Here is a 15920-nt window from a genome sequence, read left to right on the forward strand (position 1 = left end):
AATGGGAACTTGGATCACTAGGGTAAAATAATCTTCTAAATTACCCTCAAAGGGGATAGACGGAATAGAGGGGTGGGGGGTGAAGTTGCTCTTTAATGTATGCAGTAATCAACGTGTATTTATAATACTTACACGGTCTTTGTCATGTAACATATCAGCATAGGATGATCTAAAAGAAATATTTTGAAAATATTAGTTCAGGAACCAGAAAGGTACCTGATGTATTCAAACACCACATTTTTAGTAAAATATTAGAGCACAGATGTCACTTCATTTCTCACATTCCTAACCCCTTCCCGCCTAAGGGTAAAACAAATGTTATAGCCTGAGCACAATTTTGAAACTTTGACATGTGTTAGTAAAAATATACATATCATCACAACTACTTTGAGCATTCAGGTGGATTATACCGGGACAAAGTGGGCTTTCTTCTGGTGGTAAAGGGTAATGGATATCTCCATAATTTTTTATTTTTTTTTTATTATCAAAAGGAAACCGGCCCAAAGAAAATTTTTTTTTTTTTTTTTTTTTAATTAGCTGTAAATTTCTTGTTACTACTATAACCTACTACAAAAAAATAAGACCCCTTTCACACATACGGTCCGATCACATCCACCTGTCAGTTTTTAAGGCGGACCTGATCGGATGCCCCATGAATCTCTATGGGGCAGCGGATGTCAGCGGAGACATCTCCGCTGACACCCGCTGCCATCCGATCTGATCCTGTCCGTGAAAAGGATGGAAACCCTATTTTCCATCTGTCTGGCGGATCGGATGAGAACGGACAGGCGGTCCTTTCTCATCTGATTCCCACATAAAGGACAGCGGGGATCTGATAGCTCCGTCTCGGCACACAGAGCGGAGACGGAGCTGTCATTCGCCTGCTCAGCGAAGATTGGCAGGTCAATACCCTGCTGAGCAGAACGGAGTCCATCGGCGGAATGAACAGGTGTAAAAAGGGGCCTAACACATAATAAATTCTCCTGCTCCCTATGTTTAGTACAATGCCACATATGTGTATGACCTGCACATGCTAGCACATGTTTGGTATCACACTATCGGCTGCTTTATCTTTTACACCTTATGTTTGGGGGATCATCGGTTCTTGTGGTCTGAGAGATACCCTGCTAAAGGTTGGATGCAGAGGAGGAGATAGTGTATGTTGCTGGAACTACAAGCGCTTATTATCTGCAGTTCGGTAAGGGACCAATTTGGGTGATTTTCACTTGGATATTGGAAGCACCTGGGATTGCTGTGTTTTCTTATTTTCCGTCTGGTAAGGAGGAATTTCACCTGGTGGTGGGTTTTTTCACATTGAAGTTGAGAAGCACTGTGTTTTGTTTGATCATCAGTTTGAAATACCACTTATGGACACTTATGATTCATTATTTATGGACTTTTGATTTATATAATTTTTGGATCCTTAATATATTTATTCACATTATTTATCATCCTACATATGTTTTTATTTCACATATGTTTTTTTGCAATTTTTGAGTTGTATAGGTTGGATTCACTACTTGTTTTAGCGCACCCTCACTATTTATAATTATCATTTATATTCAAAAGGCACTGAATATCGGTAGCAGCTTAAACATCTATCAGCGCACCCTCCCAACATATACAATGCCACATATGTGTATGCTTTTTGTCCCCATAGTACAGAACAGAAACATTAGTGAACATTTTGTTTTTATCCTACCTAAAACACACTGACACTAATTTAATATATTTTTTTTAAATCATGCCCAAATTAACTGACCCTGACCTTTGACCCTTACTTGACTTAAACACTAACCTAGATCTAGGTATTTTTCTGTATTTGTATTACTTATTTTACTTTTTACACACAGCTGTTTATCTCTCTCTGCAAGTAGAGAGAGAGAGAGAGAGAGAGAGAGAGATACACGGTGTCTCTCCTCTCCACTCACAGAAAGAGAAACACTGGGGAGGGCTTCACAGTGACTGATCATTGCAATAGCCAATCAGAGGCTATCGCAGAAATCAGGTGACCCAGAACCGGGAATTTTGAGTCCCAATCATTAGTATGGGACATGGGGGTTCCTAGTGAGACCACTCTGTGCTGGGAGCGCGCTGTGCGGTGCACTACCAGCACAAAGACAGATACGCAGATATGCGCCCCATGGAAAAAAAAGCCCAGTCCAGTGAGGCCACATATAAAGGGTACTGTTGGCGTTGGAGTGAAAGACCGTCTTTCGGTAACTTGAAGATGCACCCGCACTGCAAAGGTGAACCGCTTTTTTAGCCTAGGGAAAAGGAGAAGCACTTTAACCTACTTGATCCTCTGATTCCCTAGCAGACGGCACTCCCTCATGCTCCAGTGATGGACTGTCCCTCAGCATCATTATATCCAGTGCATTGTCATAGACCCTGCTTTGGTCTTGATGACATCAGGACCTTAGACTGCTGCAGAATGGGGGAGAAGATGCTGCGGGAACAGGTCTAGCGGTGCAGAGGAGTGGGGGATAAGTAAATAAATCTACTTTAACAAGTCCCCTAGACCTAAGTGAACAATTAACCCTTGCATTGTTGGTGCAGCCCCAATGCAATTAATAATTTTCAAGTTTCTGCAGTTGAGCTTTAAAAATGTCGTAAACCTCAGAAAAAAACAAAACTGAAAGACAAAGGCATAACAAACTAGTATGTATCGCATACTAGCTCATTATGAAATACTTACCTTAGTACAAAGCCCCTGCAGCACTGCCAGCTCACTGGTGACACGCCCGACATGTTCAGCCGTCTTCCTTCCGGGTTTGCGCTCTCCAGCCATCTGATTGGTCCGGAGCTGCCATGGCGTCACACCTGTGCATGCGCGTGGGAGCCCCCGTTCACAGCACAGGGCTCTGATGGAACGGCACAGGCAGGGTCACTGACACGGGTGATGTCACTGGCTGCATGCAAAGTAAATATCTCCTAAACGGTGCATGTTCAGGAGATATTTACATATAGGTAAAGCCTCATCATAGGCTTACCTATAGATACAAGTTACAGAGGAAGCTTTACTTCCTCTTTAAGTGTCATCCAATAATCCGACATTAACATGGGGAGCTGAACTTCATTTTTTCTTGCCAGTAGATGTCAGTATTTTACTGCTATCCTGGGCTCCAGACAGAATTGAAGGGAAATTTCCAACAGCAACACGGACCTCAAAGTAGAACTAAAGGCAAAACTTTTTCTTCGTTTTGGATAGAATGGAGAGGGATTAGAACACCTGTCAGTTTTTATTGCTGTCTATGCCCCAATTAAAGTGGAAGTAAAACCATCAATTTATTGTTTCAAAAAACAGTTAACATTCCTGGCATGCCAAAAATGCTAGCTGTCACATTGGTTGTGCTCGCAACCAAACCTTTAAACCATGCAATGACTGGTGTCACAACAGGTCACATGTACAGCATCATGGCAGTTGCAGATTAAACATAGGCCAAGATGGCAGCTTCCTTCACTAAAAACGATAGGAGGGTTTACTTCCACTTTAAGGAGATTCCCCCTCTCTATTTGACCTATTTACCATTATCATTGAAAGTGCAAGTAAAAGAAAATCCCAAATTTTGGGTTGTCCCCAGAAAAGTAACAGAGGGGAACTCTTCCAATGGGAACACTAGTCCAGATGACCTGGGGGGCTCCAAATAATTCCCTTAATTTGCACGGATTTCCTCTCACTTCCTGTTTGCCTATGGGAAAGGAACTGAAGGGAAATCTTCGCAATGGACACAGATGGCGAAAAAAAAACTCTGACAGGGGTTATATCCCTCCATTGCTTTATCCAAAATGTTCTACTTTAATAAAAATGCTTTCATTTATTGCAATAGGAAAATGCTAATTGTAATTCTTTATGTGTTGCAGATATTTATCTCTCTTTCTGTCTGGTAAAAACTATGGACAGCAGGACAGAAAGTGAGAGTATATAATTCTAATGCCTCGTTTCCACTAAGCGGTTCGGTACAGTTCAGTACGGTTTGGAACGGTACACCTTGATCAGGCTTGTGTTTCCACCTCCAACACTACCTCAGCAAAAACAGTACCTCAACAGTATAGCTCCACCCTGTTGGTACGGTACTAATGTGCTTGGTACCCCAACGAAAGGGTCCCAAAAAAGTGGTACGGTACGGAATTAGGGTACCATTCACAACTTTTGACAATGGAAACGGCAAAAATTGCATACTGTACCGAACCAAACTGTACCGCTCAGTGGAAACGAGGCATAACAGAGCCTCAGATAGCAGGAAAAACAGGAGTTCTAAGACTCCCCCACTTTAATCAAAACTAGGAAAAAAGTTTTTGGTTTGAGATAAACTTAGGGGTTTAGTTATAAAAAAAAACTTGTGACAAACATTAGCACACATGCTCCAAATAAAATCTCGGTTTCTGTGCAAAATGATTAACTATGAGCACAAGCGTCATCTCGTGGCCATAACAAGTTTTTTTTTAATACAGTCTGGCAAAAATATCTCATTATGGCCACTAGATGGTTCTTATGATCATATCATTTTGTCCCAATTTGTCACAATTGTACAGCAAATTTTTATTTACATAGACCCCTTTCATTACATATCTGAAATGTACCTTATTTGAAAACCAACAAATAGCTGTTTGTTTAAATCAGTGAATATTAGGCATGGTTATAGCAGTGACGTATTTGCGCATCGCATATTTGCCAATTCCTCTTTGCCAAAACTCACCTGGCAATCTCTTGGTGATAATCATAGTCCTCTCCTTCTTCCACCCAATCCAGCGCCCCTGTTGTAGGGTTAACACGGCCACAGAAAACCATGGTTGGGCAAGCATTCACCTTAGAATGTTACTGCAGAAGAAACCTGGAAAGCAAAACTTTAACATCAGCTACCAGCTCAGCTAATCTGACAGGTGTAGTGTATGAAAGGTCAATTCCTACAAACATCAGTGGGCATAACAATGGGTACAAATGAATGCAGCTCTGTTCTTATGAAATGTATTTTTTAAATGTAACTTCCTGAACCTGACTTGATATCAGCATCTAGCAGTCTTCTCTACATTCTGCACAGCAAAGATCAGAGAGGGGACGGAGAAGCAGCACAAAGAGCCAATAAGCATGTTATCAGAAGATGAGTGCAGAGTGACCGACAGATGAGTTAATTGGTGTACTTCTTTTTTCACTGTCCATTTGCAGGTAGGGAGTGGGGAGGCGCCCTGTAAGTGAAAAGGAAACTGCATCAGGGAAAGATCAGGCCCCCTCCCTTGCTATACTGGAATGTGCTGTGTTCTTAAAGCAGTAGTAAACCTTACTCCAAATCTGCAATATGCAACTTCATGTAGCTCTTTATAACCATCGTGCCGCCTACAATATGCAAATAAAACGTTCTTAATTTCTCCAATAAACTTTGTCTGAACGCACCAGCTTGTATGCAGCCAACATCATTATAAAGCCCCGTACACACAAGTAGAAATTCGGCCGGAAATTTTCGTCCGACGACCGATCTGCCGATTTTCGGCTTGTTAGTATGGTGCTTCCGACAACCGACTCCGACTTTTCGGCCGAAAAAATCCTGGTGTGCAAGCTATAAAATTTTTGTCGACCGTCAAAACGCGTCCGATTTTCATCTCATTAGTATAGATTTCGATGGGGAAAAATCCTATGAGCAAGACTAGGCATGCTCAGAGATGAAAGAACACAAAGAAAGCAATCCAACACATGACATCACTTCTGAAGTAGAATTCTGTCATGCGGGAAAATACGTGTGCAGTCTAGAGCACATTCCAACCAACAGACACAACTCTGGACAAAAGACGGACGACCGGTCGGCAGAAATTCGTTGCGCGTGTACGAGGCTTCAGTCCTGTCTTCCGCGTCCCAACAGTAATGTAATTCCGCCCTCACTCTTTCTCCGTGTCCGTAATCCCGCACATGCGTATCATTCCCCGAAGCCAAGCCTAGTTTTTGATTCCGGTTACTTTGGAAACTATGTCCAGCGAATAGGAGCCAATCCTGCTGCTGCCCAGCTTCTCGATGGGGAAGGAGTGTCGCGGGATCTCAGTGCTGACGCCAACATTAGGAAATAACGCTGCCCTGGCATATACACAGCATTTTTTCGGCAGCATAAGCTTGCCGGAAAAAAGGGTTAACAGCGCATGTGTCGGTGACGTCATTGAAAAGAGACAGAGGGATTACACCGAAAGCAAGCAGGTAAGAAGTGATAAAGACAGGGCACACAGTACTATAGGCTCCACTAATTAATTTTAGAGAAACTGGTTTGAATGGGTATACCACACACAGACTACAGAAGAGACAGGGAGAGATGAATGGGGGAGATGCGGAGAAGCTGAAGAGAGAGCTGGATGACGGAGTCACATAAACCGACCACGCTATAAGGGATCAGCAACCATGATAAACGTAGTCAGTTTACAGAGGGGAAGACAGGAACAGGCAGGATCAGCCAGGTATTGTACAACAAAGAAAGGGACAATTGACATGGCAAAAGCACTGTGCTATATGTAGTGCCTTAAAGGGACAGAAGCATTTTTTTTTAGGGTTACAACCACTTTTAGGTAAAAAAATACCTTTTGTGTGCAGCTCCCCTCCCCCAGCCCCCACTTATTCCTTCCTGAGCCCGATATCCATCTAGCGCTGTGAATGAGATCAGCAGCTCTCTCCCTCTTCACTGAACATGAAGGCAGCAGTACGAGCAACTGGCTCCAAATAAAAAATTGATCCAGCGCTAGTAGTGAACCAATAAAGACACATAAAACAAGATCCAAATTATGTGAAAAGTCCTTATGTAAGGCTCCTTACAGGGTAGCCATACAAGTCCACAAATTCAGGGCTGGCCTTGTGGGGGAGGTAGAAGCTGCCTCCAGTACATGCAAAAGAGAAAAAATGACTGGCGCTTCTGAGTGCAGACTACATTAAATTCATTACAAACTTGTTAGAATATAAAACTCACATGGAGATAATAAAAAGCAAGCATGTCATAGGGAATAATCCATCTAGGAGATATAAGAGGGTGTAAGGGCTTCGTCCGCCCACACTGCATGGGTCCGCCACTTGCAGGAGCCGTTCCGGCTGGAATGTGTAGTGAAGGGAAGGCTCAGAGAGAGGGCTGGCTTCTGCTGCTGTCAATCACAGCATGTAAGGAGGGAGTGAGGGCAGGGCCTAGCTGTGCGCTGTTTGTCAATGGACACACACAGCCAGCCTTGGGGTACCCCAAAATTAGAGGATTGGGGCTGCTCTATGCAAACTATTGCCCAGAGCAAGTATAATATGTTTGTCATTTTAAAAATGTTTTCCTTTACAATCATTTAAGATCACTCAATAATTGGGTGTGATGCTAGCGGGTGATTTAGCACAGCATTCGTCAGCAGCAGTTGGTTCAGGGTTGCGCTTGGTGCTCAGTGCTGTGCTGGGTGCTCAGTGCTGTGCTGGGTGCTCGGTGATGCGTGCTGCGTACTCAGGGCTGCGAACTCAGGGCTGTGTGCTCTGGGCTGTGTGCTCAGGGCTGCGCGCTCAGAGCTGTGCTGGCTGCTCGGGGCTGCGCGCTCAGAGCTGTGCTGGCTGCTCGGGGCTGCGCGCTCAGAGCTGTGCTGGCTGCTCGGGGCTGCGCGCTCAGAGCTGTGCTGGGTGCTCAGAGCTGCGCGCTCAGAACTGTGCTGGGTGCTCGGGACTGTGTGCTTAGAGCTGTGCTGGCTGCGCGCTCAGAGCTGTGCTGGCTGCTCTGGGCTGCGCGCTCAGAGCTGTGCTGGCTGCTCAGGGCTGCGCGCTCAGAGCTGTGCTGGCTGCGCGCTCAGAGCTGTGCTGGCTGCTCGGGGCTGCGCGCTCAGAGCTGTGCTGGCTGCGCGCTCAGAGCTGTGCTGGCTGCTCGGGGCTGCGCGCTCAGAGCTGTGCTGGCTGCTCGGGGCTACGCGCTCAGAGCTGTGCTGGCTGCTCGGGGTTGCGCGCTCAAGAGCTGTGCTGGCTGCTCGGGGCTGCGTGCTCAGAACTGTGCTGGCTGCTCGGGGCTGCGCGCTCAGAGCTGTGCTCGGTACTCGGGGCTGCGCACTCAGAGCTGTGCTGGGTACTCGGGACTGCGCACTCAGAGCTGTGCTGGGTACTCGGGACTGCGCACTCAGAGCTGTGCTGGGTACTCGGGACTGCGCACTCAGAGCTGTGCTGGCTGCTCGGGGCTGCGCGCTCAGAGCTGTGCTGGCTGCTGGGGGCTGCGCGCTCAGAACTGTGCTGGGTGCTCGGAGCTGCGCGCTCAGAGCTGTGCTGGGTGCTCGGAGCTGCGTGCTCAGAGCTGTGCTGGGTGCTCGGGACTGCGTGCTCAGAGCTGTGCTGGCTGCTCGGGGCTGCGCGCTCAGAACTGTGCTGGGTGCTCGGAGCTGTGCGCTCAGAGCTGTGCTGGGTACTCGGGACTGCGTGCTCAGAGCTGTGCTGGCTGCTCTGGGTTACGTGCTCAGAGCTGTGCTGGCTGCGCGCTCAGAGCTGTGCTGGCTGCTCGGGGCTGCGCGCTCAGAGCTGTGCTGGCTGCTCGGGGCTGCGCGCTCAGAGCTGTGCTGGCTGCTCGGGGCTGCGCGCTCAGAGCTGTGCTGGCTGCTCGGGGCTGCGCGCTCAGAGCTGTGCTGGCTGCTCGCTCAGAGCTGTGCTGGCTGTTAGGGGCTGCGCGTTCAGAGCTGTGCTGGCTGCTCGGGGTTGCGCACTCAGAGCTGTGCTGGCTGCGCGCTCAGAACTGTGCTGGCTGCTCGGGGCTGCGCGCTCAGAACTGCGCTGGCTGCTCGGGACTGCGCGCTCAAAGCTGTGCTCGGTACTCGGGGCTGCGCACTCAGAACTGTGCTGGGTGCTCGGAGCTGCGCGCTCAGAGCTGTGCTGGGTGCTCGGGACTGCGTCTTCAGAGCTGTGCTGGCTGCTCGGGGTTGCGCGCTCAGAGCTGTGCTGGCTGCTCAGGGCTGCACGCTCAGAACTGTGCTGGGTGCTCGGAGCTGCGCGCTCAGAGCTGTGCTGGGTGCTCGGGACTGCGTGCTCAGAGCTGTGCTGGCTGCGCGCTCAGAGCTGTGCTGGCTGCTCGGGGCTGCGCATTCAGAGCTGTGCTGGCTGCTCGGGGCTGCGCGTTCAGAGCTGTGCTGGCTGCTCGGGGCTGCGCGCTCAGAGCTGTGCTGGCTGTTAGGGGCTGCGCGTTCAGAGCTGTGCTGGCTGCTCGGGGCTGCGCGTTCAGAGCTGTGCTGGCTGCTCGCTTAGAGCTGTGCTGGCTGTTAGGGGCTGCGCGTTCAGAGCTGTGCTGGCTGCTCGGGGTTGCGCACTCAGAGCTGTGCTGGCTGCGCGCTCAGAACTGTGCTGGCTGCTCGGGGCTGCGCGCTCAGAACTGTGCTGGCTGCTCGGGACTGCGCGCTCAGAGCTGTGCTCGGTACTCGGGGCTGCGCACTCAGAACTGTGCTGGGTGCTCGGAGCTGCGCGCTCAGAGCTGTGCTGGGTGCTCGGGACTGCGTGCTCAGAGCTGTGCTGGCTGCTCGGGGTTGCGCGCTCAGAGCTGTGCTGGCTGCTCAGGGCTGCACGCTCAGAACTGTGCTGGGTGCTCGGAGCTTCGCGCTCAGAGCTGTGCTGGCTGCTCGGGGCTGCGCGCTCAGAGCTGTGCTGGCTGCTCGGGGCTGCGCGCTCAGAGCTGTGCTGGCTGCTCGGGGCTGCGCGCTCAGAGCTGTGCTGGCTGCTCGGGGCTGCGCGTTCAGAGCTGTGCTGGCTGCTCGGGGCTGCGCGTTCAGAGCTGTGCTGGCTGCTCGCTCAGAGCTGTGCTGGCTGTTAGGGGCTGCGCGTTCAGAGCTGTGCTGGCTGCTCGGGGTTGCGCACTCAGAGCTGTGCTGGCTGCGCGCTCAGTACTGTGCTGGCTGCTGGGGCTGCGCGCTCAGAACTGTGCTGGCTGCTCGGGACTGCGCGCTCAGAGCTGTGCTCGGTACTCGGGGCTGCGCACTCAGAACTGTGCTGGGTGCTTGGAGCTGCACGCTCAGAGCTGTGCTGGGTGCTCGGGACTGCGTCTTTAGAGCTGTGCTGGCTGCTCGGGGTTGCGCGCTCAGAGCTGTGCTGGCTGCTCAGGGCTGCACGCTCAGAACTGTGCTGGGTGCTCGGAGCTGCGCGCTCAGAGCTGTGCTGGGTGCTCGGGACTGCGTGCTCAGAGCTGTGCTGGCTGCGCGCTCAGAGCTGTGCTGGCTGCTCAGGGCTGCGCGCTCAGAGCTGTGCTGGCTGCTCAGGGCTGCGCGCTCAGAGCTGTGCTGGCTGTTAGGGGCTGCGCGTTCAGAGCTGTGCTGGCTGCTCGGGGCTGCGCGTTCAGAGCTGTGCTGGCTGCGCGCTCAGAACTGTGCTGGCTGCTCGGGGCTGCGCGCTCAGAACTGTGCTGGCTGCTCGGGACTGCGCGCTCAGAGCTGTGCTCGGTACTCGGGGCTGCGCACTCAGAACTGTGCTGGGTGCTCGGAGCTGCGCGCTCAGAGCTGTGCTGGGTGCTCGGGACTGCGTGCTCAGAGCTGTGCTGGCTGCTCGGGGTTGCGCGCTCAGAGCTGTGCTGGGTGCTCGGGGTTGCGCGCTCAGAACTGTGCTGGGTGCTCGGAGCTTCGCGCTCAGAGCTGTGCTGGCTGCTCGGGGCTGAGCGCTCAGAGCTGTGCTGGCTGCTCGGGGCTGCGCGCTCAGAGCTGTGCTGGCTGCTCGGGGCTGCGCGCTCAGAGCTGTGCTGGCTGCTCGGGGCTGCGCGTTCAGAGCTGTGCTGGCTGCTCGGGGCTGCGCGTTCAGAGCTGTGCTGGCTGCTCGGGGCTGCGCGTTCAGAGCTGTGCTGGCTGCTCGCTCAGAGCTGTGCTGGCTGTTAGGGGCTGCGCGTTCAGAGCTGTGCTGGCTGCTCGGGGTTGCGCACTCAGAGCTGTGCTGGCTGCGCGCTCAGAACTGTGCTGGCTGCTCGGGGCTGCGCGCTCAGAACTGTGCTGGCTGCTCGGGACTGCGCGCTCAGAGCTGTGCTCGGTACTCGGGGCTGCGCACTCAGAACTGTGCTGGGTGCTCGGAGCTGCGCGCTCAGAGCTGTGCTGGGTGCTCGGGACTGCGTCTTCAGAGCTGTGCTGGCTGCTCGGGGTTGCGCGCTCAGAGCTGTGCTGGCTGCTCAGAACTGTGCTGGGTGCTCGGAGCTGCGCGCTCAGAGCTGTGCTGGGTGCTCGGGACTGCGTGCTCAGAGCTGTGCTGGCTGCGCGCTCAGAGCTGTGCTGGCTGCTCGGGGCTGCGCGTTCAGAGCTGTGCTGGCTGCTCGGGGCTGCGCGCTCAGAGCTGTGCTGGCTGCTCGGGGCTGCGCGCTCAGAGCTGTGCTGGCTGTTAGGGGCTGCGCGTTCAGAGCTGTGCTGGCTGCTCGCTCAGAGCTGTGCTGGCTGTTAGGGGCTGCGCGTTCAGAGCTGTGCTGGCTGCTCGGGGTTGCGCACTCAGAGCTGTGCTGGCTGCGCGCTCAGAACTGTGCTGGCTGCTCGGGGCTGCGCGCTCAGAACTGTGCTGGCTGCTCGGGGCTGCGCGCTCAGAACTGTGCTGGCTGCTCGGGACTGCGCGCTCAGAGCTGTGCTCGGTACTCGGGGCTGCGCACTCAGAACTGTGCTGGGTGCTCGGAGCTGCGCGCTCAGAGCTGTGCTGGCTGCTCGGGGTTGCGCGCTCAGAGCTGTGCTGGCTGCTCGGGGCTGCACGCTCAGAACTGTGCTGGGTGCTCGGAGCTTCGCGCTCAGAGCTGTGCTGGCTGTTAGGGGCAGCGCGTTCAGAGCTGTGCTGGCTGCTCGGGGTTGCGCACTCAGAGCTGTGCTGGCTGCGCGCTCAGAACTGTGCTGGCTGCTCGGGGCTGCGCGCTCAGAACTGTGCTGGCTGCTCGGGACTGCGCGCTCAGAGCTGTGCTCGGTACTCGGGGCTGCGCACTCAGAACTGTGCTGGGTGCTCGGAGCTGCGCGCTCAGAGCTGTGCTGGCTGCTCGGGGTTGCGCGCTCAGAGCTGTGCTGGCTGCTCGGGGCTGCACGCTCAGAACTGTGCTGGGTGCTCGGAGCTTCGCGCTCAGAGCTGTGCTGTCTGTTAGGGGCTGCGCGTTCAGAGCTGTGCTGGCTGCTCGGGGTTGCGCACTCAGAGCTGTGCTGGCTGCGCGCTCAGAACTGTGCTGGCTGCTCGGGGCTGCGCGCTCAGAACTGTGCTGGCTGCTCGGGACTGCGCGCTCAGAGCTGTGCTCGGTACTCGGGGCTGCGCACTCAGAACTGTGCTGGGTGCTCGGAGCTGCGCGCTCAGAGCTGTGCTGGGTGCTCGGGACTGCGTGCTCAGAGCTGTGCTGGCTGCTCGGGGTTGCGCGCTCAGAGCTGTGCTGGGTGCTCGGGGTTGCGCGCTCAGAACTGTGCTGGGTGCTCGGAGCTTCGCGCTCAGAGCTGTGCTGGCTGCTGGGGGCTGAGCGCTCAGAGCTGTGGTGGCTGCTCGGGGCTGCGCGCTCAGAGCTGTGCTGGCTGCTCGGGGCTGCGCGCTCAGAGCTGTGCTGGCTGCTCGGGGCTGCGCGCTCAGAGCTGTGCTGGCTGCTCGGGGCTGCGCGTTCAGAGCTGTGCTGGCTGCTCGGGGCTGCGCGTTCAGAGCTGTGCTGGCTGCTCGCTCAGAGCTGTGCTGGCTGTTAGGGGCTGCGCGTTCAGAGCTGTGCTGGCTGCTCGGGGTTGCGCACTCAGAGCTGTGCTGGCTGCGCGCTCAGAACTGTGCTGGCTGCTCGGGGCTGCGCGCTCAGAACTGTGCTGGCTGCTCGGGACTGCGCGCTCAGAGCTGTGCTCGGTACTCGGGGCTGCGCACTCAGAACTGTGCTGGGTGCTCGGAGCTGCGCGCTCAGAGCTGTGCTGGGTGCTCGGGACTGCGTCTTCAGAGCTGTGCTGGCTGCTCGGGGTTGCGCGCTCAGAGCTGTGCTGGCTGCTCAGAACTGTGCTGGGTGCTCGGAGCTGCGCGCTCAGAGCTGTGCTGGGTGCTCGGGACTGCGTGCTCAGAGCTGTGCTGGCTGCGCGCTCAGAGCTGTGCTGGCTGCTCGGGGCTGCGCGTTCAGAGCTGTGCTGGCTGCTCGGGGCTGCGCGCTCAGAGCTGTGCTGGCTGCTCGGGGCTGCGCGCTCAGAGCTGTGCTGGCTGTTAGGGGCTGCGCGTTCAGAGCTGTGCTGGCTGCTCGCTCAGAGCTGTGCTGGCTGTTAGGGGCTGCGCGTTCAGAGCTGTGCTGGCTGCTCGGGGTTGCGCACTCAGAGCTGTGCTGGCTGCGCGCTCAGAACTGTGCTGGCTGCTCGGGGCTGCGCGCTCAGAACTGTGCTGGCTGCTCGGGACTGCGCGCTCAGAGCTGTGCTCGGTACTCGGGGCTGCGCACTCAGAACTGTGCTGGGTGCTCGGAGCTGCGCGCTCAGAGCTGTGCTGGCTGCTCGGGGTTGCGCGCTCAGAGCTGTGCTGGCTGCTCGGGGCTGCACGCTCAGAACTGTGCTGGGTGCTCGGAGCTTCGCGCTCAGAGCTGTGCTGGCTGTTAGGGGCAGCGCGTTCAGAGCTGTGCTGGCTGCTCGGGGTTGCGCACTCAGAGCTGTGCTGGCTGCGCGCTCAGAACTGTGCTGGCTGCTCGGGGCTGCGCGCTCAGAACTGTGCTGGCTGCTCGGGACTGCGCGCTCAGAGCTGTGCTCGGTACTCGGGGCTGCGCACTCAGAACTGTGCTGGGTGCTCGGAGCTGCGCGCTCAGAGCTGTGCTGGCTGCTCGGGGTTGCGCGCTCAGAGCTGTGCTGGCTGCTCGGGGCTGCACGCTCAGAACTGTGCTGGGTGCTCGGAGCTTCGCGCTCAGAGCTGTGCTGTCTGTTAGGGGCTGCGCGTTCAGAGCTGTGCTGGCTGCTCGGGGTTGCGCACTCAGAGCTGTGCTGGCTGCGCGCTCAGAACTGTGCTGGCTGCTCGGGGCTGCGCGCTCAGAACTGTGCTGGCTGCTCGGGACTGCGCGCTCAGAGCTGTGCTCGGTACTCGGGGCTGCGCACTCAGAACTGTGCTGGGTGCTCGGAGCTGTGCGCTCAGAGCTGTGCTGGGTGCTCGGGACTGCGTCTTCAGAGCTGTGCTGGCTGCTCGGGGTTGCGCGCTCAGAGCTGTGCTGGCTGCTCAGGGCTGCACGCTCAGAACTGTGCTGGGTGCTCGGAGCTGCGCGCTCAGAGCTGTGTGCTCGGGACTGCGTGCTCAGAGCTGTGCTGGCTGCGCGCTCAGAGCTGTGCTGGCTGCTCGGGGCTGCGCGTTCAGAGCTGTGCTGGCTGCTCGGGGCTGCGCGCTCAGAGCTGTGCTGGCTGCTCGGGGCTGCGCGCTCAGAGCTGTGCTGGCTGTTAGGGGCTGCGCGTTCAGAGCTGTGCTGGCTGCTCGCTCAGAGCTGTGCTGGCTGTTAGGGGCTGCGCGTTCAGAGCTGTGCTGGCTGCTCGGGGTTGCGCACTCAGAGCTGTGCTGGCTGCGCGCTCAGAACTGTGCTGGCTGCTCGGGGCTGCGCGCTCAGAACTGTGCTGGCTGCTCGGGACTGCGCGCTCAGAGCTGTGCTCGGTACTCGGGGCTGCGCACTCAGAACTGTGCTGGGTGCTCGGAGCTGCGCGCTCAGAGCTGTGCTGGCTGCTCGGGGTTGCGCGCTCAGAGCTGTGCTGGCTGCTCGGGGCTGCACGCTCAGAACTGTGCTGGCTGCTCGGAGCTTCGCGCTCAGAGCTGTGCTGGCTGTTAGGGGCTGCGCGTTCAGAGCTGTGCTGGCTGCTCGGGGTTGCGCACTCAGAGCTGTGCTGGCTGCGCGCTCAGAACTGTGCTGGCTGCTCGGGGCTGCGCGCTCAGAACTGTGCTGGCTGCTCGGGACTGCGCGCTCAGAGCTGTGCTCGGTACTCGGGGCTGCGCACTCAGAACTGTGCTGGGTGCTCGGAGCTGCGCGCTCAGAGCTGTGCTGGCTGCTCGGGGTTGCGCGCTCAGAGCTGTGCTGGCTGCTCGGGGCTGCACGCTCAGAACTGTGCTGGGTGCTCGGAGCTTCGCGCTCAGAGCTGTGCTGGCTGTTAGGGGCTGCGCGTTCAGAGCTGTGCTGGCTGCTCGGGGTTGCGCACTCAGAGCTGTGCTGGCTGCGCGCTCAGAACTGTGCTGGCTGCTCGGGGCTGCGCGCTCAGAACTGTGCTGGCTGCTCGGGACTGCGCGCTCAGAGCTGTGCTCGGTACTCGGGGCTGCGCACTCAGAACTGTGCTGGGTGCTCGGAGCTGCGCGCTCAGAGCTGTGCTGGCTGCTCGGGGTTGCGCGCTCAGAGCTGTGCTGGCTGCTCGGGGCTGCACGCTCAGAACTGTGCTGGGTGCTCGGAGCTTCGCGCTCAGAGCTGTGCTGGCTGTTAGGGGCTGCGCGTTCAGAGCTGTGCTGGCTGCTCGGGGTTGCGCACTCAGAGCTGTGCTGGCTGCGCGCTCAGAACTGTGCTGGCTGCTCGGGGCTGCGCGCTCAGAACTGTGCTGAGTTATCAAGGATGTGCTGGGTGGCAGAGCTCAGTAATCTCTACAGACTGATGAGATATACAAATCCTTTGGCAGGTAATACAGCTCTTATATATATATATATATATATATATATATATATATATATTCCATCTGTGTATTTAGCTCCTTGCCTGGAGTTCAGTGATAATTGACTGTGAGCTTTCCTCCTCCAGGGATTGGGGTGTGAGGACAGGGATACCTCTAATTACCTACACTGAATACTTGACAGCAGTTTCCCTGTTTATGTATAATAAGTTCTCCCAGAAGCCAATGAGCTGCTATTATCAGGAGGAACCAACACCAGCAGATCCTCTACTCTACCTTTACATTACTGTAGACATTCGCCATGTGTTATAATGACCGGCCATGTACTCTGGGGATTATTCCCACATACCTCAATCACACTCCTCAATGACTGGAATTCACCATCTTCCCACAATCCCCGGCACCGGAAGCACGTGTACTGC

At 55.3% G+C, this 15920-nt stretch overlaps 1 protein-coding gene across 1 annotated transcript in view; it reads right to left on the reverse strand.

The window, feature by feature from the left end:
- The window catches only part of PRMT7 (protein arginine methyltransferase 7), a 102748-nt gene extending 86830 nt beyond the window's left edge, over window positions 1-15918 (reverse strand). The window contains exons 1-3 of the mRNA XM_082270548.1: window positions 15848-15918; window positions 4701-4835; window positions 133-169 (exon numbers count right to left, since the gene is read on the reverse strand). Of these exons, the coding sequence (XP_082126674.1) occupies window positions 133-169; window positions 4701-4792 (129 nt within the window). The 5' untranslated portion in view covers window positions 4793-4835; window positions 15848-15918. The remainder of the gene's footprint in view (window positions 1-132; window positions 170-4700; window positions 4836-15847) is intronic.
- Window positions 15919-15920: the final 2 nt, after the last annotated feature.

Source organism: Pelophylax lessonae, assembly GCF_965119305.1.
Source record: "Pelophylax lessonae genome assembly, chromosome: 10".
Classification (NCBI taxonomy): Eukaryota; Metazoa; Chordata; class Amphibia; order Anura; family Ranidae; genus Pelophylax; species Pelophylax lessonae.